This window comes from Odocoileus virginianus, chromosome 12 (assembly GCF_023699985.2).
Source record: "Odocoileus virginianus isolate 20LAN1187 ecotype Illinois chromosome 12, Ovbor_1.2, whole genome shotgun sequence".
Taxonomy (NCBI): Eukaryota; Metazoa; Chordata; class Mammalia; order Artiodactyla; family Cervidae; genus Odocoileus; species Odocoileus virginianus.
In genome coordinates this window covers 33050413-33075104 of record NC_069685.1, presented here as the reverse complement: position 1 = coordinate 33075104, position 24692 = coordinate 33050413, and the positions used below count along the sequence as shown (strand labels likewise).

Below are 24692 nucleotides of genomic sequence, written 5' to 3'. Positions count from 1 at the left end.
ATACATGACCACTGGAAAAACCATAGTCTTGACTAGACGGACCTTTGTTGGCAAAGTAATGTCTCTGCCTTTTAATATGCTATCTAGGTTGTCATAACTTTCCTTCCAAGGAGTAAGCATCTTTTAATTTCATGGCTGCAGTCACCATCTGCAGTGATTTTGGAGCCCCCAAAAATAAAGTGTGACACTGTTTCCCCATCTATTTCCCATGAAGTGAAGGGACCAGATGCCATGATCTTAGTTTTCTGAATGTTGAGCTTTAAGCCAACTTTTTCACTCTCCTCTTTCAGTTTCATCAAGAGGCTTTGTAGTTCCTCTTCACTTTCTGCCATAAGGGTGGTGTCATCCACATATCTGAGGTTATTGATATTTCTCCCGGCAATCTTGATTCCAGCTTGTGCTTCTTCCAGCCCAGCGTTTCTCATGATGTACTCTGCATATGCATTAAATAAGCAGGGTGACAATATACAGCATTGACATACTCCTTTTCCTATTTGGAACCAGTCTGTTGTTCCATGTCCAGTTCTAACTGTTGCTTCCTGACCTGCATGTTTCTCAAGAGGTGTGTCAGGTGGTCCGGTATTCCCATCTCTTTCAGAATTTTCCACAGTTTATTGTGATCCACACAGTCAAAGGCTTTGGCATAGTCAATAAAGCACAAATAGATGTTTTTCTGGAGATTTCTTGCTTTTTCAATGATCCAACAGATGTTGGCAATTTGATCTCTGGTTCCTCTGAAGATAGGACATATGAATTTTAAGGGGACAGAGTTTAGCTCATAACAGGTTCATAACTCATATTGAAGAGGAGAGAATTGGAGAATGCTTTTTGGTTGTGGTAATATGTGAGTTGAGTTTTGAAAAATAAGTAAGAATTAGCCAGTAAAGGAAGGAAGGAAGGAATAGTCAAAGCAAGGGAGGAGTCCTTCAAATGCATGATGAAGTCTAGAATTGTCTTAATAAGCTCTGTAGGTTGCTAAGAGATTCCTAGGTTTTATACTGGAGGTAATGGGTAGTCCCTGAAAGGTAAAAAGGGTTTTTTTATTTCTTAGTTATTCTATTGATTTTGAAGGAGTTTTCTTATCTTTAATATATTATGAACATCTATATTTACTGAAGAATTTTAAACATAGGAGGTGTCATTTACCACTATTTAAGAGAGAACATCTAAATTTTTATGTAAATATACATTGGTTAAAGCTAGTTTAGTTTTTCATAAACTAGCTTGAATGGAAAATACAAGCTAAAAAAAACAAACAAAAAAAGAAAATACAAGCTAAACTGTTGCAGAGGCAGATATGAGAGTGCTGATTCTGACTTGATATACTGACTATTGTTTTAAAAAGTGATTTCTGCCCAGCATTATTAAAATTATATACTTTGTCAAGTACTACATTCTTTTAACCTTGGTATCTCTAGTATATAGGCATACCTGTTCCATTAAGTAGCTATTTAAATAACAGTTGAATGGTAAATGTGTAATTAAGTATGTTAGTTGAAAACTTGCAATATACTAATATGATACTTAAGTTCTGAGTTAGATCTGTAGAGTTGAAGTAAACAGCTTAAAATTTCAGGTTAGGAAACAAATATTTTTCAAATTATTGGATTTAAATTTTCCTTTGATGATAAAATTTTTCATACAGTAAACCATGCTGCTTTTTCTGTGGAATAGTTGAAAGTGAGGAGCTCTACATTCCATTCAGTAACAGTTATATTTGAAAGGAAAAAATTAAAGCAATGCTTTAACACAGACACATAAAATATTTTTGCATTTTAGCATTTGAATAAAGTACAATTCTTCTTAAGTTGTATTTAATTTTAATGCATTAAGAAAAAGTATTAGGCTATATTTACATGAAAATCCAAGCCAAAATTCCTTTAGCATATAGTCATAGAGAAATGATACTGAAGATCATGTAAAAAAACCAGTTGTTTTTACCAACTCCATTCTGTTAGTCCTGCCACTGCTACGAGAGAACAGCAATACATTTCTTAACCTGAACTTAACAAAAGCATTCAGATTTATTAAAAAGAAAGAAGAAAAATTTATCATTTGAGTTTAGTTTCCTTTTGTGAGTAGCAATAGTACTTATCTCCTCTCTTACATACTCAAATTGTGCATTTCCTTTTCTGTAGCCATTTCCTTTACTCCTTCCCCATATTGAGTTTCTAAACAAATATGAACTGTTATCAGAAATGTTAATTAGGTCAGTTTTTTTAAACATTTATCTGTTAGTGTAAAAAAGGTAGGAGAAGATCTCACCTGTTTTATTATTGGATAGTTTACTCAGCATGGTGAGTTTGTTTTTTTTTTTTGGTAATATTATTTGGCTGCATTGGGTCTTAACTGTGGGTAATGGGCCCAGTTCCTCTGGAGCACGTGGGGTCTTTGATCCCCAACCAGGGATCGAACCTGTGTCCCCTGCATTACAAGGTGGATTCTTAACCATTGGACCACTAGAGATGTTTTTAACCTCTGATTTGTCATGACCTTATTTAGCTTATAGATTTTTTATGTCTGTCACCTTTACATGATTTTCTCAATCTTTAAGATATTCAGCTTTTCTTTTTAAGTGTTTTCATGACAGTTGAAATCCAAACTTTATAAATTTGTACTTACTCTTTAATGATAAACTATAATAATGCTAATATTCCTGACATTTTCTGGCCTTTTATTGCTTTCACTTAAGTGCTTTCAGGGCTTTCCAGGTGGTGCTAGTGGTAAAGAATCAGCCTGCCAGTGAAGGAGACACTAGAGACATGGGTTTGGTCTCTGGGGTAGGAATATCCCCTGGAGGAGGACATAGCAACCCACTCTAGTATTCTTGCCTGGAGAATTCCATGAAAGAAGAGCCTTGCAGGTTACAGTCCATGGGGTCGCAGAGATTCAGACATGACTGAAGCAACTTAGCACTTAAGTGCTTTCATTTATAGTTTCACAACTCAGTGAGAAACACAAGGACAAGTGTGGTGAACTGGTTATACCTGTGAAAGAATGGAGATGCGGAGAGGTTCAGTGATTTGGGCAAGATAATGAAGCTGTACCATCTGGAGCCAAGATTCAAAGCAACCCTTCAAGTCTACTGCTCTTTTCATTGAATGCTGCTGCCCATTTTTTAGTCCCTGATCATCTAATGATCAGATGGATTCTTTGTCTTTAATATCTTAGTTATATATATTTGTGTGTCTTCACCAAAACATTTATAAATTTAATTTTCTTTAAATGTTGTTAATGATAACAGTTTAAAGTCTAAAATCAATCAGTTTGCAATTTGGTTCTGTTCATCTAATTTTTCTCTGTTCATTCCAAGCAGCATTTCCAGTTACTCATGACTCCTTCCTCATCTTTTCCTTTTAAAAGTCACAAACTGATGCTTTTTCTGAATATATGAGTAACATCCTAATTTTTTAATTACATAGAAAAGTCTGAATTGAAAATTTCTTGGTTTCTTTCACCTTTTGTCAGATAAGGGGAGGCAAATATATTCAAGCTCTGACTTCCAAATACTTGCATCTTTTTACACACCTGTTACTCTTTAGACTCTTATTGTTACCATATTGATTAAAAATGATTATAAAAATAATAGAATAACATTTCTTTCCATGTGCCATGTACTACCAAGTGTTTGATGTGTGTTGTCATTTAATTCTTGGATCTATTCTCTGAGACTGGTTATGATAAACCTCATTTACAAGTGAGGAAGCAGGCAAGTATCCTCAGAAAGGTTAAGTAATTATCCAGAAAGGAAAAATGATTCTAATTAAACCATTCCCCTTCAACTCTTTCTTTGCCATTTGGACATTTGATATACTTGTAGAAAGTCTTTATTTTCTCACAGTATTGGGTGAATAGTGTAAACTTGGTCTTACCCACATCTTATTTTATAGCAGTATATTAAATGCTCAAAGCTCATTGATCTCTGAAAATAGAAAACATTGGAGAAAATAGTCTTTCATTTTACTGAAAGGAAACTATAGTAGGTGTTATTTTGTCACTTATTTTTTTGAAATTTATGTCCAATTGTTAAATGAGATAGCAATGATAATATCAGTATAAAGTTATAATACTGATTTTAGTCTTTTTTATGAGAAGCAATTTTATTTGAATAACTTGTCATTATTCTTTCTTCCTCCTTATTTAGAGATTGTTTGTGGAAGTTCTTCTTCCCTCCTGATTATCAAGTTCTGAAAGTTTCTGAAATTGCACAGCCTGGGAGACCAAGACAGATCCTTGCTTTTGAACTACGAATGAATATTATTGCAGATGCTACAATTGACTTGTTGTTTACCAAAAATAGGGTAATTATTGAAATAATATAGTAGAAAGTAGTGTTTAAAATTTGACCATTATCTTCCAGAGTGTTTTTCTGGTAATTAGTCCCATGTGTGTGTACTAAGTTGCTTCCAGTTGTGGTTGACTCTTTGGGACCCTATGGACTTCAGCCTGCCAGGCTCCTCTGTCCATGGCATTTTCCAAGCAGGAATATTGGAGTGGGTTGCCCTCCGCTAGGGTATCTTCCCTACCCAGGGATTGAACTCACATCTCTTATGTCTTCTGCGTTGGTAGGCAAGTCCTTCCCACTAGTGCCACATGGGAAACCCAACTAGTCCTATACTTAGATTCATTTTTATGAGCTATGCCTGACCCCTATCCCCAGTATGTATGTTACATCATTAAGTACCAAATAGTGGAAAGAATTAATAATAATAGACTTTGATACTGTAGTCTCATTATTCTTCTCCTTTGAATCTAGCCAAATTGTTTTAGTGTATTTTTGGTATAAATTTGAACTTTTGCTCTTAGGAACTTTTAATACCTATTTAATATTGTTGTAGCTCAGTGTCTGACTCTTTGCAGTCCCATGGACTGTAGCCTGCTGGGCTCCTCTGTCCGTGGGATATTCCAGGCAAGAATACTGGAGTGGGTTGCCATTTTTTTCTTCAGGGGATCTTCCCGACTCAAAGCTTGAACTTTGGCCGGCAGAGTCTCTACCACTGAGCCACCTGGGAAGCCCTATTTAATATTGTGTATGTGTGCTATGCTCAGTTGTGTTTGAATTTTTGTGACCCTTTGTACAATAGCCTCCCAGGCTCCTCTGTCCATGGGATTTTTCAGGCAAGAATACTGGAGTGAGTTTCCATTTCCTTCTCCAGGTGATCTTCCTGACCCTACGATTGAATCCATGTCTCCTGTATTGGAGGCAGATTTCTTTTCCACTGAACCATTAGATTGATGATTGAATTTTGTCTGCATTAATAACTGAAAAGTAAAGATGGAAAAATAATTATAATGTCTCATATGAATTTTTTCTTTTGGTAGGAAACAAATGCTGTACATGTGAATGTCGGAGCTGGTTCATATTTAGAAATTAATATTCCAATGACGGTTGAGGAAAATGGTAAGCTATGATGAGTGTTTTCCTTTTTAAGTGATTATGGGCATAATTAATATACAAATAATTATTAATCCACTTAGACTAAAATTATTGAGTTTTTGCTTTCAGTTTTCTGTTATATTTTAATGTGCCCTTAGTAAATGCTATATAATTATTTATGCACCTAGAGAGAAGAGAAAAACTTTTATTCAAGCTAGGTCTTATTTGTGCTATCATTGTACTTTATACTTTTCTTTTGTAAGATTGTGCATAATTTGCTTAGCATATGTTTTTCCTGTTGGTCTATTGCTCTGTAAAAGCAGGTGCTGTGTATTTACCAGTGTATACCTGGTACCAAACCCAAGACCTGGCACGTGAAACATGGTCCATGGGCAGAACTTGATTCAGGAGCTAATAAGCTTTGTTTTAGGTTATATCTTTAGTAGATTTTTGTCAGAGAGTAAGCTTGTTCTTTGAATAGCATAACTTTAAGAAAGCAGAATATTTCATGTTTAAAATATTAAATCATGCCCTGATAGTTGTAGTTTCATCTGAGGTAAGATAATCTAAGTTCATTATGCATTTGAAGTTTGGGCCCTGATACAGATTAATCAGTAACATTAAACATTAAATATTTTTTGTTAAATTTATCAAAATGTCAAATAGTCTTCCTAATTTTTATTTGTTTTTCCTATTCTCTTATTACATTTGTAATTGAGAACAATTGAAATTCTGCTTTATTCACTGTTGAGTATGGAGAGTAGCAACTTACCCTTATTTTTAAATTACTATCTAGCAATGTTTCTATTGCTAAGTATAATTAGAGTAATTTTTATATTATTGGCTCTCTTTTCTTGTTTCTGTCACTCATTTTGTTTCTACAATAAGAAGAAAGCAGGCAAAGGGGTTGACTAGATTTATTAGTTTGTGTTAAAAAGATAGCAGTTGAGTCTGCCTGCTTAGATAATTAATCAAAAAAGTGACTGAAAATGAGATAGTATCTTTCCCCTTTAACTTTACAGCTATTATAATGAAGAACTAAACCTTATCTTAGTTACTTTTAAAAGAATAATCATACTCAGTCTTAAAGCAGATATTGAGATTCTCTAGGATTCAGAGTAGTCAGTTGGAAAGAAGCATCTTTTAGGATAGCCTTAATTACTGACATATAGGTAATTCTGTAGGGGAAAAGACAATTGAGTGTTGCATAAAATTGAGAATAGTTCAATTAAGGGAGTGCTTTTGCCTTTTTTAAACTGATGATGCAAATAGGATAATATCTGTACATATTTTTTAGGGGTACAGTTATTGGTGCACAGGGGTAAAGGGCCATCTGAGGACTGAAGCATCAACATCTTGACCTATCATGAATTCATGGGAAGTGCCACAGAAAAGTGACTGTGGAACCACATGAGCTAAAGGTCTAAGGAAAACCCAGTCAGGTTCTTGGTAAAATTGTTGTTTAGTTGCTTAGTCATGTCCAACTCTCTTGCCACCCCATGGACTGTAGCCTGCCAGGCTCCTCTGTCCATGGAATTTCCTAGGCAAGAATACTGGTGTGAGTTGCCATTTCCTTCTCCAGAGGATCGTTCTGACCCAGGGATCAAACCCACATCTCCTGCATTGACAGGAGGATTCTTTACCACTGAGTCACCAGGAAGCCTGGTAAAGGTTAGGTGGCTTTTAAGATGAGTATCTTCAGAGGGAAAAATAGGCTGAAGTCTTAGATAGTAACAAAATATAACTCAAAAACATTTAAAACTTGCCCGAGAGATTCAGGTGTTTGGGGGAAAAATTGCCCAGAGTGGGATGCATGTTGAATTAACCGTATAATAATGATTGTAGTGTTAGTGTTCATAGGAGGACAATCCATCAAGAAAAGAAGTGAAATACTCTGAACTTTTCTGCATTTATATAGAACAGGTCTGTGTTGTTTGATAACTGTCATTATGTAAGGAATAGCTGTTCTTCAGAAACTGTCACTATATAATGAGTAGTTGAAAATGATGAATATATGTACCCTTGAGTTAATGGGGAAAAATAAGACATGGGAGCAGTCTTAAATACTTGCTTATTAATCGTTTAGAAAATAGACTTTTAGTTTTGCATTAGAAAGGAAAATCAGGATAGATATTATATGAAAATGGAACTTTTTTCCATCAGAGCTGTCCAAAATGAGAAAGGTTATGGATTAGATAGCATAATCCACATTATTGGAGGTGTATTTAAATAGTAACTAATCACCAGTTTTCAGGAATTCCTTCTTTGGGTGGTGGGGGAATTTGTTTCCAGTTTCTGAAAATTTTAGTTATCTATTTTTTTAGTTTCTTATTTTTTTATGTTTTCACCTATTTTAGGTTATACCCCTGCAATTAAAGGACAACTCTTACATGTTGATGCCACTACCAGCATGCAATACCGGACTCTTTTAGAAGCGGAAATGTTGGCAGTAAGTCTAATGTATATGATGCTATGCATGTACCCATAAGATACAAATTTGGATTTTTTTTTAATATAAAATTTTAATGGTCAAATCATCAAATAATCTGTCTTCTTATTCCAGAACCACCAGGTGCTCTTGCCCATATTTTTGGGAAGAAGAGTAGATTCTCAATGCTTTGGATTCTCTTTGGCCTCTCCCTATTGCTCTTCTTTTAGGGGAAATGACTATAAGGCAGCAATACATAGGTTTTTGGCCTTTAAAAATTTGAGAAGTTGTTAGAAAATTTTTTGAAAACTTCGTTGTATGGCTAGACTCTCTCCTGTGCTGTAAATAATTAGATACATTTTCACTGTATGTTTCCTGGCCCCATCAGATTCTTTCTCAACCTTAACAATTCACTGTCCTTTTTACTTGATGAATAATGTACAAGGAAGAAAATCTTATTGATACCCTAAATTGCACCATATTAGAAACAGAATTAATGTGGAAACACTCATGATTAAAAATTGCAGGCTGGGAAGTCATTAATCAAGCTGATTGTTATTTTTTCTCAGGGATAACAATAATAACCAAATTTACTGTGTGAAATAGCTAATATTCAGAGAGGATTGCTTTATATTAGATGGTATCATTAGGTCCTTAATTGCTTATCTAAACAAGCATATTTACACGATATATGTAAATTAAGAGGAAAATTTTAGTTATCCAAGAATATATTGAATACTATAAATATGTGTTAAACTGACATATTTAGCATTTTAATGAATTCCTGAGCTATTGCTGATAAATGGTACTGTGCAATAATGCTGTTCCTGGTCAGGCAGCTCTTGCCTTTGGAGAATTGCCAAGCCTTGGCAGGTGAAATAGATCACAAAGCACCATGTCAGATTATAACTACTGTGCTGTCAAATGAGAAGCCAGGAGGCACTGGTGGTCAAACTTCTGTGTGACAGGATGCATTGTGCATTACCCTCCTTGACCCTGAGCCTCTGAACTCAACAGATTAAGTTTAAAGAAGAATTAATGAGGTTACTCTCTTTGTTTAGCTACAGTATCAAAACTATAGCCTGACTTGTTCTTAAACTTTTTTGGCCACATCATGGCTTAGTATTTCATCAGCTGGATGTAACCATGGGTACTGACCTTTAGCCACAGCAATTTGAAAATCTGTAAAGGACCCTCTGTTCAACTCAGTAGGAAAATAAGTTTTAATTACCAGTTTGTGTGAGTTCATTTCTAATGCTGTTCATGCAGTGTCACGTTTTAACATCTAACATTTTGCTTAACATTTGGTTTGCAGTTTCACATCAATGCCAGCTACCCCCGAATATGGAACATGCCACAAACATGGCAGTGTGAATTAGAGGTTTATAAAGCCACCTACCACTTCATCTTTGCACAGAAGAATTTCTTCACAGGTAATTTTCTAATAAATAAAAATACAGTGAGATTTATCAGAGTGAATTTGTTTATATTAAGTTTTGCTTTTAGATTCAACATAGGGACTTAATGACACAATTCATACTTTTTTATTTTTATACTTCTTTTGGGGCTGAGATTATTAGAGGAAAAATTTAAATATGTATGTTCTGTGCTGTCTTTTAATGCATAGAAGGAAACTGTGAATCCAAAATTGACCTTGGAAGGAAGGGCAAGAATTCATTTTTGTGTCACTCTAATGGGGGGGTTAGATGGGGAAAATGAATTGGTTTTTTCCTCTTTATGAATTAGGCATCATAGTGGATTTATTATTTTAATTATTGTAATCCACAGACAATATATTCACATAGTCAAATATGTTTTTGTATTCAGAGCCCCTACTTAACTCCTTTCTGTTGATGAGTATAATTGAATTGATACTATCATTAGTTGGAAAAATTCTTTTATTTCTTGCAGCATGTTCTGATAGCTACTTATTAGATTTTATAAGTATGGGAATGTGTAGTCTTAATCTCTGAATAACATAAATGTTTAATCACTACAGTAATTTAAATTATTACTTAAAAATAAGCATCTTTTAAACTTTTTTGTAAGAAGTTTAACCAAACAGAATCAGTCTGCTTTTCCAGCATCAGTGGCTACCCTAGAGTTTCTGATATTTGTTTGACTGATTGCTACATTTATCCATTTGTTTGTCCACCCACCAGTTGTTTATTTGTGGGTATAGCAGTGACTAAGATATGCATAGGTAGTTCTGTTGTGACATTATTTACTAGTAATATGATGTGGGCCAAATTGTTTAATTGTTTAAGCTTCAGTTCCTTATCTATGAAATAGAGATGAGTTACATGATTCTTCTCCAGGATTCAGGTTTCAAGGTCACAGTAGTAGAAACTTTGACAGAGTCCTGGAAGGTTAAACTTTTGTCAGTGAAGCTGGACAATGAATACTTAATTCAGGTTTATGAAAAAAAAATAATACCTCTTAGTGTCTATTTCTCTTTTAAGCAGTTTCACATATTACATCATTAAACCCCTATAATAACTCTCTGAGGAAAATTTTATTATCATTATTTTACAGAAGAGGGTAGTCAGTTACAGAGTGGTTAAACAATTTGTCCAGGTTTAGGTTGACTAGGTCAAGTTAGGATTCCAACCCAATAGTCTGGCCCAAGAATCTGTTTTTATATCTTCTTTTCCTTCTCACTTAATATTTTTTCATTTCTGACTTTGCTAATCTTTTAAAGTTGATTCTAGTTTCTTTATTTTTAGATTTTTTAGATTATAAATTATTTAATTTATTTAAACTTAAAGAAAAAACCCAACATTTTCAAGCATGTTATACTTTACATTGTGTTTCCTCCAGATTTCACAATCTCAGACTTTAGTAATGCTAAAAATAGTTAGAAGTATAAATTTCTCAAGATTTAAAGTTTATTTTGTAGTAGTGCTTACATTTAGACTGAATATTTTATTAGTTAAACGAGTACTTATTTCTTAAATTATAATTGTGTGTTTTTTAAATCATTTTCTTTCTCTAGTCTTTATGCTTCTACCTGTTGAAATTCACTTTTTGAGTTATTTTTTTCTAAAATTGATTTGGAGAAATTTTAAAAATATAGAAAGGTACAAAGCTTAAGTTCTCATTTCCCAGATTTAACAACTGTAATATTTAGATATATTACTTCTGAAATCTTTCTGCTGCTGTGTGCATGCTCAGTAGTGTCTTACTCTTTGCGACCCCATTGACTGGTAACCCACCAAGCAACTCTCTTGATGGGATTTTCCAGGCAAGAGCCCTGGAGTGGGTTGCCATTTCTTCCTCGAGGGGATCTTTCCAACCCAGGGATTGAACCTGCATCACCTGCATTGGCAGGAGGATTCTTTGTCACTGTACCACCTAGGAAACCCCCAGAAATCTTTCTAGAGTCCTTTAAAAACTTTTTCATTCTTTAAAAAAGACACTGTCAGAGTAATATTAGTCTAATCTTGGAGAAAACATACTTGGTCATAGTGTTTGAATTGCTTTTCTCTTCTCTCAGTTTTACATTTCTGTATTGACAGATTTTTGCAGAAAATAAATTATCTATTTATATGTCTCAAGAACCATTCTCACATTAGTTATTAGTGAGATAAAATTGTTCATAAGCAATTTCAGAGTGAGACAAGGATCACTTCATGATAAAAACAATATAGAGCTGCTTCAGGAGTGAAAGATACAAAACAAAGGCAGAAGTAAAGTCTTTACCGGCAATAGTGAAATTGACTTATGTTTACTCTAAGAGAAGAACACGACATTATAACAGTATTACAACCCCAGTACCACTTGATGGATATTTTATAGGGTGTAACTTTCCTGGTAGCTCAGCTGGTAAAGTATCCACCTGAAATGCAGGAGACCCCAGTTTGATTCCTGGGTTGGGAAGATCTTGCTGGAGAAGGGATAGACTACCCACTCCAGTATTCTTGGGCTTCTCTGGTGACTCAGCTGGTAAAAAATCCACCTTCAGTGTGGGATACCTGGGTTCAATTCCTGGGTTTGGAAGATCCCCGGAGAAGAGAATGGCTGTCTACTCCAGTATTCTGGCCTGGAAAATTCCATGAACTATATACAGTCTGAGGGGTTGCAAAGAGTCAGACACGACTGAGTGACTTTTGCTGGCCTAACAACTTAATTGTAAAGTAAGTTGTAAATGAGTTTTTTTCCCAGACTAACATTTAGATTACCAACTTCACAAATTTTTTTTTTTTCAATTCCCAATATTTGTTGAGACATGTTTTATAGTTTGGTCCATTACCATTGAAAAAAATTCCATGTATATTTGTTGAGACATGTTTTATAGTTTGGTCCATTACCATTGAAAAAAATTCCATGTATATTTGAAATGAATGTAGTTAACAAATTGCCTATTAGTTCATTTTGGCTGAATTTTTCAAATATTCGGTATATTTACTGATTTTTAGTATGCTTGACTTATCAATAATTAAGCATCAAGCATCAAAAAGCTTCCTTTTTCTGGTAAACTTATTTGGTAAAACCAGCTGGTCACATGAACATTTTTTGGTTTAAAGAGACATACATATCGGAAATAGTTTTTGAGGTTCCTAGTAAAAATATTTTGTTACCATAATTTTTAATATTTATCAGGGAAGATGTTGTGTAAGCTGGTGGGGAAACTGTACTGCAGAATATATTGAAATTGTAGATAAGATACTTGAAAAATTTGTAAGACATTAAAATAGAAATTGACTAATAACTAAAATTACATTGGTTTCCTTAGATTAGTAGATTATTTAAATTTGTGTTTATTTCACTAGCAATTATATTTCAGCCTTTTAAGTAGTAATATCAAGTAAATAAGTGGTTACTATAAGCTGAGAGTCTCTTATGAATAATGATTCAAAACAAATACAAACCATGATCTCAACCTGCAGAAAATTAGGAGGGTATTGAGAGAGGGAGCTCTGAAGCCTGAGCCTACCTTCGGGCAAGGGAATCTTGGTTGCAGGCGCCCTCCTGGGCATGGAGGGCTGTATGTTGCTCCTGTTGGTCAAGGAGAAGGCGGGCTGGGGGCTCAAAGCCAGGGGCAAAGGGGACTTAGCTGCGGCATCTGTCACCCCCATCCTCCTGGCCTCCCTCAGTTCCCCACATTTATGTCTTGCCTTCCTCTCACTCTGTCTGACTCTGTCCCTTCCCTATATCCCAGCCTGGATCCATCCCCATGACCTATTTGCACCCTCCCACTGCTCCCCTGACCGTGGTCCTCCCCCTGCACCCCCCCTCTTCTACATGTGTGACCCGCTTCACTCTATCTGGGGTCTCACCTCCAGTCAGTCTCCTGCTTTCTGCTATAGTCTAACCTCAAGCCCTTCTGTTGTGGTCTAACCTCTGAACTTTCCGCTGTGGTCATGCCCTTGACCTGCAGTCTAACATCCAGTCTTCTCCTGTACTTTGACCTCTCACCCTCCCACAGCAGCTTCACTGCCCTTGTGGTTTAACATCCAACCATTCCAGTGGTCCAGGGTCCACCCTAGAACTCTCCCTTGCTATTTAACCTCCAACTAATGTGGTCTAGATTTACCTGATGGCTCAGCAGTTAAAGAATCCATCTATAGTACAGAGGAGACAGGAGACGCAAGTTCCATCCCTGGGTCGGGAAGATCCCCTGGAGAAGGAAATGGCAACTCATTCCTGTATTCTTGCCTGAAAAATCCCATGGACAGAGGAGCCTGGCAAGCTACAGTCCAAAGGGTTGCAAAGAGTCAGACACGACTGAGCAACTAAGCACATCGCTTATGTGCATTTATTTGTCGATCTCAAGAATATTGCACAAGCATGAATTGTGACCTTAACAAGTACATGTAAGATGTGAATACAGAGGAAATCACCATGATCTGAAGACAATTAGAGAAAGTAAGGAAGGGTATTAGGATCTGAAATGATCTTTGTAAGTGAACTCAGTAACGTTAATGAAAATTTGCATAGTGTTTTCATAAAACATTCCAAAGCATATTCATTTTTATCACCTTCACAACTCTGAAAAGAGACAACTGTTACTGTTATCCCTGAATTAACGGTGAGGAGGTTGAAGAAACATTCAACAACTTGGGCAGACTCATGAAGCCAATAAGTGGGGGAGACATTTAAGAACAATTTTTTGACTGTAGACCCTTGTTCTCTCTGTATGGTCATGTTGTTGTTAAAAGTGGTTAGCATTTTCCTTAACAAAGAGGTTACCAAAGAGTGTGTTTATTTTAGAAGGGATGAATAATTTGAGTAAAAGTGCAGAACCAAGCATGTTTATGAGGGAAAAACATGAGGAAAAACAACTTGATGAGTGATAAATTTTGTATTGTGTAGTTGGTTAATCCCAGAGATAACGTTTGGGCACCTCCTGAGTGCTGATGATTGTGTTAAAGCTAGTGATGCAGTCAGGATAGTTAGATACAATAGTATGTAGAAATAAAGTTTTAGAAGTAAGCATAGATACTGTAAGATATGATGAACTACTGGGATTGCTTGTTAAAAGAAATAAAAATGTATTTAAAATAAAGTAAAATTAGGTGGAATTTTCCTTTCTCTAGTCTCAGAATAGGTTAATTGGCCATATGCCTTTTATTGCTGATATAGTAAAACTCTGCATCTTATTTTTATTGAAACTTGATATTAAATTATTTTGTCATTTTCCCAAGAGAAGATTTAATATGTGTACAAGTTTCTGTACATTGCAGTTATTTTTAAAAGGAGTTCATATGATATTTAACTTCTGATTTCTTTACCGAATCTAATATTTCTCCTTTAAAGATATCCTTTAAAATTCAAGGGAAATGATTTTAAATAGTTAATTATTTTTGCCTGTTATTTTTCTTAGAATATCTTTAATAAGTGCTACCATTCATGTGCTATTTTGTGACAGTTTCTGTGCTAAAGTTTCACTTATTAGCCCCTAAATTCTCAAAATAAGTCTGTGCAATTGTCCCCATTTTGTAAAAGAGAAGACCAATAGAATTTCAGTCATTTGTTCAAGATTATATAACTAGTAAAATGATAAGCCAGAATATAAACCCAGGACTATCTGGTTGTCAAGAGTTTGTGTTAAAACAATGGTACTTGCTTCTCTCTTTCAAATACACAAAGTTCTGATATTGTAGCACTGTATTATGTATTGAGCATACAAAGATGAGCTTGACACCTTTAGGAGGATTACAATTTATTGAAGAATGTGATTCCTATGAGTATACAATGCATGTAAATGATGTGAATGCCAGAAGGAAAAGCATTGTGATAGAATAGGGCTAACATCTTTGTATAGTATAAAGAGCTTTTGCCTGTTGGGGTTAAAAAAAATATTTAAGTATGAAAGGATATGCAGACAAAGTATATGAACACAATTTTGAAAAGCACCATTAAACCATCTGAAGCAGCAGTACAGTAAATCAGCAGTCAGTAAAGCTGATTGACTGTAATTCTAAGGTCAAGACTTAGTTTTGCTCACGTTGTATTCCCAGGGTCTAGAACAGAGTGTGCACATGCTAGACATTCTGTAGATATTTGTTTTGTGAATAAAGTGACATGAAAAAATGTCCAATCCTCCTTGTAATTAAAAAATTCAATTAAACTGAGATATCATTTTTCAGTTATCAATTATCAAGCCGCAGCACCCCAGCTGCCATCAAAAAAATAAAAACAGAAAGGGAGGTAGAAAGAAATATAATGCAGGAGCAGGTACAGTGAAATAGATAGTTGACCATACATTTTTAATAACATAAATTAATCTACTTTTGGAAAGCAGTTTGTGATTTATTGTTGCTTAGTTACTCAGTTGTGTTCAACTCTGCAACCCTATGGACTGTAGTTCTCCAGGCGCCTCTGTCCACAGGATTTCATGGGAAAGAATACTGGAGTGGGTTGACATTTCCTTCTCTAGGGGGTCTTCCTGACCGAGGAATCGAACCTGCATCTCCTGCATTGGCAGGTAGATTCTATACCACTGAGCCAGCTGGGAAGTCCTTGTGATTTGTAATAGCCTTAAAAATTCATAAACTTTGACCTAGCAAATCTACTTTTGAAATCTATCCTGACAAAATAATTCTGAATATGTAAAATATCTTGTATGGAAATATATGCAATAACATTGTCTACAACAAAAATTTGAAGAAAGTCTAAATATCCAAGTACAGTAAATGGTTAAATAAATTTTGCAGAGCTTTTTAATGAACTATCACTGAAATCTTTGTTACTGTCTATTAAATAACATGGCAAAATTTTGAGTTCAGTGGAAAAAAGTAATACATAACACATGTGCATCTAGGATAGTGTAAAAATTTACAAAGAGAAAAAACTAGAATGAGATATGTCCACAATATTAGATACTTGAGTAGCAGAATATCAGTTGATTTTCTTGCTCTTTTATCTTAAGTTTATTTAAAGATATAATAGGTATATGAAATACATTAATAATTTTCTTATCTGTAACTGTGATTAGTAAGTAAGCATTTTTACTGTCAAACTGTTTATTTGTTGTACTTCAATTGCTAAGTTATTTCCAACTCTTTGCGAACCCATGAACTGTAGCACATCAGGCTTTTCTGTCTTTCACTGTCTGCCTGATTTTACTCAAACTCATGTCTGTTGAGTCAGTGATGCTGTCCAACCATGTCATCCTTTGTCGCCCCTTTCTCCTCTTGCCCTCAGTCTTTCCAAGCATCAGAGTCTTTTCCAGTGAGTCAGCTCTTCGCATCAAGTGGTCAAAGTATTGGAGCTTCAGTTTCAGCATTAGACCTTTCAGTGAATATTCAGGATTAATTTCCTTTAGGATTGACTGGTTTGATCTCCTTGCTGTCCAAGGGATGCTCAAGACTCTTCTCCAACACCACAGTTCGAGAGTGTCAATTCTTCGGCACTCAGCCTTCTTTATGGTTCAACTCTCACATCTATACGTGACTACTGGAAAAACCAAACTCTGACTATACTGACCTTTGTCATCAAAGTAATGTCTGCTTTATAATATACTGTCTACGTTTGTCATAGCTATTCTTCAAAGGAGCAAGCGTTTTTTAATTTAATGGCTAAAAAAAAATAATAATTTAATGGCTACAGTCACCATCTGGATTGATTTTGGAGCCCAAGAACATGACATTTTCCATATTTTCCCCATCTATTTGCCATGATCTTAGTTTTTTGAATGTCAGGTTTTTTTAATGTTGAGTTTTGAGCCAGCTTTTTCACTCTCCTCTCTCAGCTTGATCAAGAGGTTCTTTAGTTCCTCTTCACTTTCTGTCATTAAAGTGGTATCATCTGCACATCTGAGGTTGTTGATAATTCTCTTGCAATCTTAATTTAGCTCCATCTTAATAACCTTTTAATATTTTTGTATAAAAATTCTTTTTAGTTACAATTGAAAACATCATTTTTGATGTTAGAATATTTTTATTTTGTTTTTTCAATTTCAATTAATTATACATTTTGTCTCTTACCCCAATAATTTTAGATTTAATTCAAGACTGGTCAAGTGATAGTGCGCCAGACATTTTTTCATTTGTTCCATATACTTGGAATTTTAAAATCATGTTTCATCAATTTGAAATGATTTGGGCAGCTAATCAGCACAACTGGATTGACTGTTCCACTAAACAACAGGAAAATGGTAGGTACTTTTAAAAAATTAGGTTAAATGTTCTGTTCATTAAGACAAATATCAACAAAGAAAATTGGTGTTGATTTTCTAGTTTTAATGGATACTAGAATTGATCTTTTTTTGCATTGTCTTGTGAGGCTTTCAGAGAACTATTTCAGAATTAATATTGAACTAAGCAGTTAAGTTTAATTTTGTTTAGGTATGTATTTAAGGAAGTTTTTTTTTTTTAATTTTTTTTGGGAAACTAAATTTCTTTTTCTCTTTTTTTGCAGTGTACCTGGCAGCCTGTGGGGAAACACTAAACATTGATTTTTCTTTGCCTTTTACGGACTTTGTTCCAGCTACATGTAATACCAAGTTCTCTTTAAAAGTACGTATAATTGGATGCATTGTTTGTTCCACAAGGTTTATTAGTAAATTTGATTTCCTGGCACTTATCTTTATTTTCTCTGGCCCATTCTGTTGCCAGCCTGTAGTATTTTGGCTTTCCTCCACTGTTCACTAACTTTAGTGTCACAAATTGCTGCTTTTTTTTTTTTTGGTCATTAATTGCAATATTCTGCCATTCCCATAAATTCCTTAAGTTCCCCTAAGAAGCTGGGCAATAATTTGAAAACATATGTGTACTCCAGTATTAATGGCAGCATTATTTACAGTAGCCAGGATATGGAAGCAACCTTAGTGCCCATTGACAGATGAATGAAGTGTGGATGAAGAAAATGTGGTATATATACTCATTGGAGTATTACTCAGCCTTAAAAAAGAACAAGATCTTGCCATTTGTGACATAGATGACCTAGAAGGGGTATTATACTTAGTGAAATAAGTCAGACAGAGAAAGACAAAGACTGTATGTTTTCACTTATATTTGGAATCTAAAGAACAAAACAAATGAATGAATAAAACAAAAATAGACTCTGAGATACAAAAACCAAACTAGTGGTTATTAGAATGGGGACGGATGAAATAGGTGAAGGAGATTAAAAGGTACAAATTACCAGTTATAAAATAAATAAGTCACAGAGATGTAATGTAGAGCACAGGGAATATAATCAATATCTTGTCATAACTTTGTATAATGTATAATCCATAAGAACATCGAATCACCGTGCTATACAACTAGAATGAGTATATTGAATAATATAGTAAGTAACTGTACTTCACTTAAAAAGAAGTTGGCTGATGAAAAACAATTCCTTGAGTCAATCATTTTGTTAGAGCTCATTTCTAACCTCTGTTACTAATCTTTATTTTCTCTGAAGAGTTTATTGTAGCTCTGATGTTTTACTGAGTCTGTGAACTAGATTGCACATTTTTTTGTACAGTTGACCCTTGAACAGTCTAGCGATTGGGGTGCTGACTCTCCCTGCCATCAAAACATTCATGTGCAACTTAGAGTTGGTTCTCCCTAGAACCTCCATATCCTTGGTTCCTCTGTATCCAAGGTTCAGCATCACAGATTCAACCAACTGCAGATTGTATAGTAATGTAGTATTTACCATTGAAGAAAAAACCATGTGTAGGTGGACTTGTGCATTCACACCTGTATTATTCAAAGGCCAGCAGTATTTCATTTCTAATTGTACCCGTGAATTCAGGGAATAAACACAAGGACCTTCTTCCTTTTATCCAAAAGCCAGCTCTTAGGAGTTCAGAATTCATGGTACATCTAATTTTAAGGTATTTACATCAACAGTAGTTGTAGTGTTGATGGAGGTTATGGTGGTAAGAAATAGAAACAATAGTACGAGCAGCCAGCACTTTTTAACATCTTCTTAGTGCCAGACACTATTCCAATTGCTTTATGTATACTAATTCATTTAATTCTCAGAACAACTTTCTTGAAGTAGTTGTTATGTACATTTATGGAATAGGAAACTGAGGAGGCGAGTTTATGTAACTTGTCATTAGCTAGTGAGTGGCTAAGTTGGAATTTGGACCCAGGCAGTAAAGCTTACGGTGCTGCCTGTTAAGAAACCAGGCATCAAGATGAGCAAAGATTAGGGCATCTGTAAGGGAAAAAAATGAAATTCAGTGAAGATCCTGTGATACAATCCTTAAAAGCCAGTTGAAGAACCAAGACTTACTAAATATAGACAATCATATTTTTTAAATTAATGAAAATATTGGACATATTCCATCTGAGCTTATATTAGATACTTCTGGTTGTTTTTTTTTTTTAACTGAATTATATGTGAAATATCCAAGGAAACCTTCTTACTGTTCTCTAAAAATTTTGCAGTTTGTTTCCCTGATTTTTTTCTTGACTTTCTAAGCAGAATTTCAGATGATGTAAAATCTTATTCCAGTTATGTACTATTCAGTGTATTTTTGCAATTTCAGATTTATTTTTTGTTGAATTTATCCTCAAGCATATTACAGGTAGAATTTTTTGTAAATAGTATTCTAACAAACTTCTGTACCTGTTTTGTTACTTTGGGTTATTATAAATTGTTTTTTAGGGTGAAGAAGTTGACCTTCATTTGTTTCTACCAGATTGCCACCCTAGTAAATACTCATTATTTATGCTGGTAAAGAATTGCCACCCCAATAAAATGACTCATGATACTGGTATTCCTGCTGAATGTCAAAGTGGCCAGAAAACAGTTAAACCAAAATGGCGGAACATTACTCAAGAAAAGTAAGTATGTAATATTAGCGATTTAAGTATTTTCTGTTAATGAGGAGAAATTACACTTTCAGTTCTTTCAGAGAATAGTAGTAAAATTTGTTTATATGTAACTGGTATCTAAATACAATTAAAGGAATAAATACCTGACTAGAAACTTTATTTTTTACTCTTCTAAGGGCTGGTTGGGTTGAATGCTGGACTGTCCCAAGTGTCATGCTTACAATTGATTATACATGGCATCCAATTTATCCACAAAAAGCAGATGAACAGCTGAAACAGTCATGTAAGTGTTTCTGTATAATCAGTATCTTAAAATATCAAAATTGATAAGCATCAAGGATACAAAGAAGAAATTAAAACTTTTTGGAAATGCATCTGTTCTTTTGACATAATTATGCATTTCAGGTCTTCTGAGATTTTTCATATAACTTTCTTTGGGCATTTGCTATCAGTTACTAGACCAAGCTGTTTCTTGGTTTACTTTATCTCATTTAATCCTTAAAGCAACTCTGTGAAATAGATATTATAATATTATTGTCATTGTAGAGTTGAGGAAATATGCTCAGAGAAAGGAATAATTTTCTCAAGGTCTGGTGGGCAGAGCTGGAGTATGAAATCAGGTATATGTACATCTATAGATTTAGAGTGCTTGATTTTGTAAAATGTTAGTTTCTTTAATGCATTTTGACAGCTGTCATATTATTTATAGCTTCCCTGAGGCTTAAGTGCAGCTTTATTTGGGTTGAAAGTGGAATTAAGAGTCTAGTGAAAGTATTTTCTTTGTATTTTTCCAGTTAGTTAAGTATTAAAGAATAGTTTTTGTAACTTTCTTATATATAGATCTTGATAATGCCACAGTGCATTTGTATAGCTGTTTATGTGAAAATAACTTTATAGTTTAATGTCCAAGTAGAATTAGAGCCTAATTCTGACCCAGCTTTACTGTATATTGCCAGAACTTGATGAGAATATTGCCTTTGTTAATGAAAACCTTTTATTGATTCTTTGTAGTAGTAATAATAATAAGCAAAGGCTTATTTGGAGCTCTTTCTGGATTTGTGTATTTCTATATGTATTTCAATGACGTCTATTCTTTACTGCATTTTTAATTATTAGCCTTTCAGTTTTGTTTTCATTATATACTGGAGACATTTTATCAGTGTTAGTTGCTTTTCTATTTACAAAATAGAATCTTTTAGTGAATAGTTCTTGAAGAACTTTGAAGAGATCTTTTTCCCCCTTTCCACTCAAACATTATTCTTTTTTTCCCCTCAATTTATTCCAGTGTCAGAAATGGAAGAAACAATGCTCTCTGTGTTAAGGCCATCTCAGAAAACAGACAGAGTTGTTTCTTCTCCCTCTGCTTCTTCTCGTCCTCCTATTGATCCCTCAGAACTTCCACCTGATAAACTTCATGTAGAAATGGAACTTTCTCCAGATTCTCAGATAACTCTCTATGGACCTCTATTAAATGCCTTTCTGTGTATTAAGGTAAGATTTTTAAAAGAATGTCCATATTTTTAAATGTAGGAAAAGCAGTTAACCATCTAATTGATATTGAGACCATTTAAAATGGCCAGTTTTATGATTTAAAGCATTTAGGATATATTATATGTTGACTGAACTTGTGGTGGTAGGCTCAATTATAAAATTATTTCTTTAAAAGAGCGAAGTAAGCCAGAAAGATAAAGACCACTACAGTATACTAACACATATATATGGAATTTAGAAAGATGGTAACAATAACCCTATATGCAAAACAGAAAAGGAGACACAGATATATAGAACAGACTTGTGGACTCTGAGGGAGAAGACGAGGGTGGGATGTTTCAAGAGAACAGCATCAAAACATGTATATTATCTAGGATGAAACAGATCACCAGCCCAGGTTGGATGCATGAGACAAGTGCTCGGGCCTGGTGCACTGGGAAGACCCAGAGGGATCTGGTGGAGAGGGAGGTGGGAGGGGGGACCGGGATGGGGAATACATGTAAATCCATGGTTAATTCATTTCAATGTATGACAAAAACTACTGTAATGATGTAAAGTAATTAGCCTCCAACTAATAAAAATAAATGGAAAAAAAAAAATAGTGCTAAAAACTCTCCAGTTTAGCATTTTTTTGAGAAGTTAGTGTATTCTAGGACTTTTGTGCTAGTTGCTAGAGATAAATGATACAGCATCTGTTGCTAAAAAGATAGGCTAGAGGATTATAGCAGGATAGATATGTACATGGACAATTTTAACACATTGTAATTAATGTGGCAGCAGAAGTATAAAAGAACTTTGTTATCTGAGGATATCTGTACCAGGAAAAGGCTACTTCAAGTGAGTTCATTAAAAACCAACAATTTTACTTCATGGTATAATAAGCAAAGAGTTATTTGGAACTCTATCTTGAAAATTGAAGCAAGTATGTGAAAATGCATTCATTTCAGAGTAGGACAAATTTAGACTCTGAAGAAATATGCACTGCTTCTTTGAGCAAAGACCAAATCAAGTGTTGATTCATTTTGATAATTTTTCTGGTGAAATGTATAATATGATTGTGTAGTATGACAGTACTTTATGGTTGCTATCTGTAGCATGTTTATGGAGAGATGCTATTTTAAGAAAAATGTTTGAGCATTTTTTCAGTTTTCTAGACTTCACTTTTATTCTTTTGATACTCAAATCATGCTTTTAAAAAGACCCCAACAAAACATCGCTAATTTTTGTTGATTTACTTTTTTTTTACAGGTAACTTCTCTAAGCCGCCCAGATTTTCACTTATCACTGATATTTTATCTGTGATTTGAGCAGTTGTCCAGAATCACATTCAGCTACTTCATGAAATTTTTCATTTTTTCAGGATTTTGCAAATTCACTTTGCTTTAGATTTTCATTGTACTCTTGGATATCTATTATATCTGATAAGCAAAGAGAGACGAATTGACCAAATTTTACCAATCATGAGCAGTAGAGTTGGTTGTGGCACAGGTGTTTGTGTGGATTTGACTTTATCAGTGCTTACTTATTTGCCTCCTTTTGTAATTTCACAATTGCAGAGGTTTGGATATTGAAGGCTTAACTAACAAGGAATCCTTTAATGTACAGTAACAGGAAAAATTAATTCTGGAAAAGGTCTGGGATGATCAAGGTTGGCCTGGGATGGACACTCAAGATTGATTAACAAAGGCTCTCTAAAAGAAGTGCTAGCTAAATAAATTTTGAAATTTTTTAAGGTCTCAATATTTGATATCCTATATTTATTAAAAACTGCCATAGAGCATCAGATGATGCAATTTAAGGTAAAAGATGCAAGGGAAAAATGTGTTTAATATTTTTGGAAACCTATGGTTTCTGTTTGCCTTTTTTTTCCCCTAAGGTTTTAGAGATTCTTGAAGGAATAAAGGAGTAATTTTTCAGATTCAAAGGGAGGAAACACACACAAACACAGATTTTTTTTTCTCTCATGACCATTTTGTGGCCTAAAATATTCTACAAATATTTCTCTCAGTATCTTATTTTTTTGGCATTACATGTGAATATCTATAAAGGCTCTAAAATTGAAGAGGCTGAATTTTATTTTAATTTAAATATAAGCAATGATTTAGTTACCAGGTGTAGGTGGTTGTGTTGATACAAATCAGTTTTGAGTACTACTAGAGAAGTATTAACTGGTTTGCATCACCACATGTATATTGAACCTCCGTTGTTTTAACTAAAAAATCCCATAGTAGTACATAAACAAAAATGAGAACAAAGAGCATAGAGAAACAAAGATATGCCTTTACTTTAAATTTCATTGTAAATTCTGTTACCTATGTTAGTAGTTTATTATGTTTTGATGCAGACTCTGATAACAGATTTTATAACAACTCTTTATTCGTGTCAAACATTTATTACACTAAATATTAGTACTGACATTCATCATGTTAATTCAGAACTTGTATGAAATATCTACTGAAATAAATTAAAATTTTTTTAAGTTTTGACACATTTTATAAAATAATTTATAATCCAGTGAACTCTCTGCTTCCATTTATTAAGAATAGATAACACATAGCTGTTTTTTGTTTTTGCCTTAGTGTCGTGCTGACTTGGAGTTGTTACCTACCTTAACTGTCTCTATTACTTTTTTTTCTCTTTAGTTTTAACTTATGTTTTATTTAGTATCAGTGTTAGAACTTGAAAGCTTTTTGGATGTTTTATCTTGTTTTCATTTTAGGAAATAGACTAATACTCTAAAATAGGATAAGGAAATGCTTAGTTTACAAATTTCATGCTCTAAGGTGAAACATTATTGTTATATATCTCTTTTGATAGCAATTTATTCTTAATATTTATAGGAAAACTACTTTGGGGAAGATGACATGTACATGGATTTTGAAGAGGTTATTTCAAGTCCTGTTCTGTCCCTGTCAACATCATCCAGTTCTGGATGGACTGCTGTTGGGATGGAAAATGACAAAAAAGAAAATGAAAGTTCAGCAAAGTCAATTCATCCACTTACCTTGCGTCCTTGGGATATTACTGTACTTGTTAATTTGTACAAAGTTCATGGACGTCTTCCTGTTGTGAGTGTTTGCATATCAAAACAATTGTCTATTATGAAATCTACCTAGCATAGGAAGTGATGTAGTGTGTGTACATGCTTACATGAAATAATTAAGATTCAAAA

The 24692-nt window shown here is 34.2% G+C and overlaps 1 protein-coding gene across 7 annotated transcripts in view; it reads left to right on the top strand.

The window, feature by feature from the left end:
• Positions 1–24692, top strand: part of BLTP1 (bridge-like lipid transfer protein family member 1) — a 198188-nt gene that overhangs the window by 41441 nt on the left and 132055 nt on the right. For all 7 annotated transcript variants that reach the window (XM_070474895.1, XM_070474896.1, XM_070474897.1 and 4 more), the window contains exons 12-21: positions 4145–4301; positions 5323–5401; positions 7735–7826; positions 9121–9238; positions 17251–17406; positions 17670–17767; positions 19860–20038; positions 20206–20312; positions 21315–21520; positions 24361–24588. In XM_070474895.1, the coding sequence (XP_070330996.1) occupies positions 4145–4301; positions 5323–5401; positions 7735–7826; positions 9121–9238; positions 17251–17406; positions 17670–17767; positions 19860–20038; positions 20206–20312; positions 21315–21520; positions 24361–24588 (1420 nt within the window). The remainder of the gene's footprint in view (positions 1–4144; positions 4302–5322; positions 5402–7734; positions 7827–9120; positions 9239–17250; positions 17407–17669; positions 17768–19859; positions 20039–20205; positions 20313–21314; positions 21521–24360; positions 24589–24692) is intronic.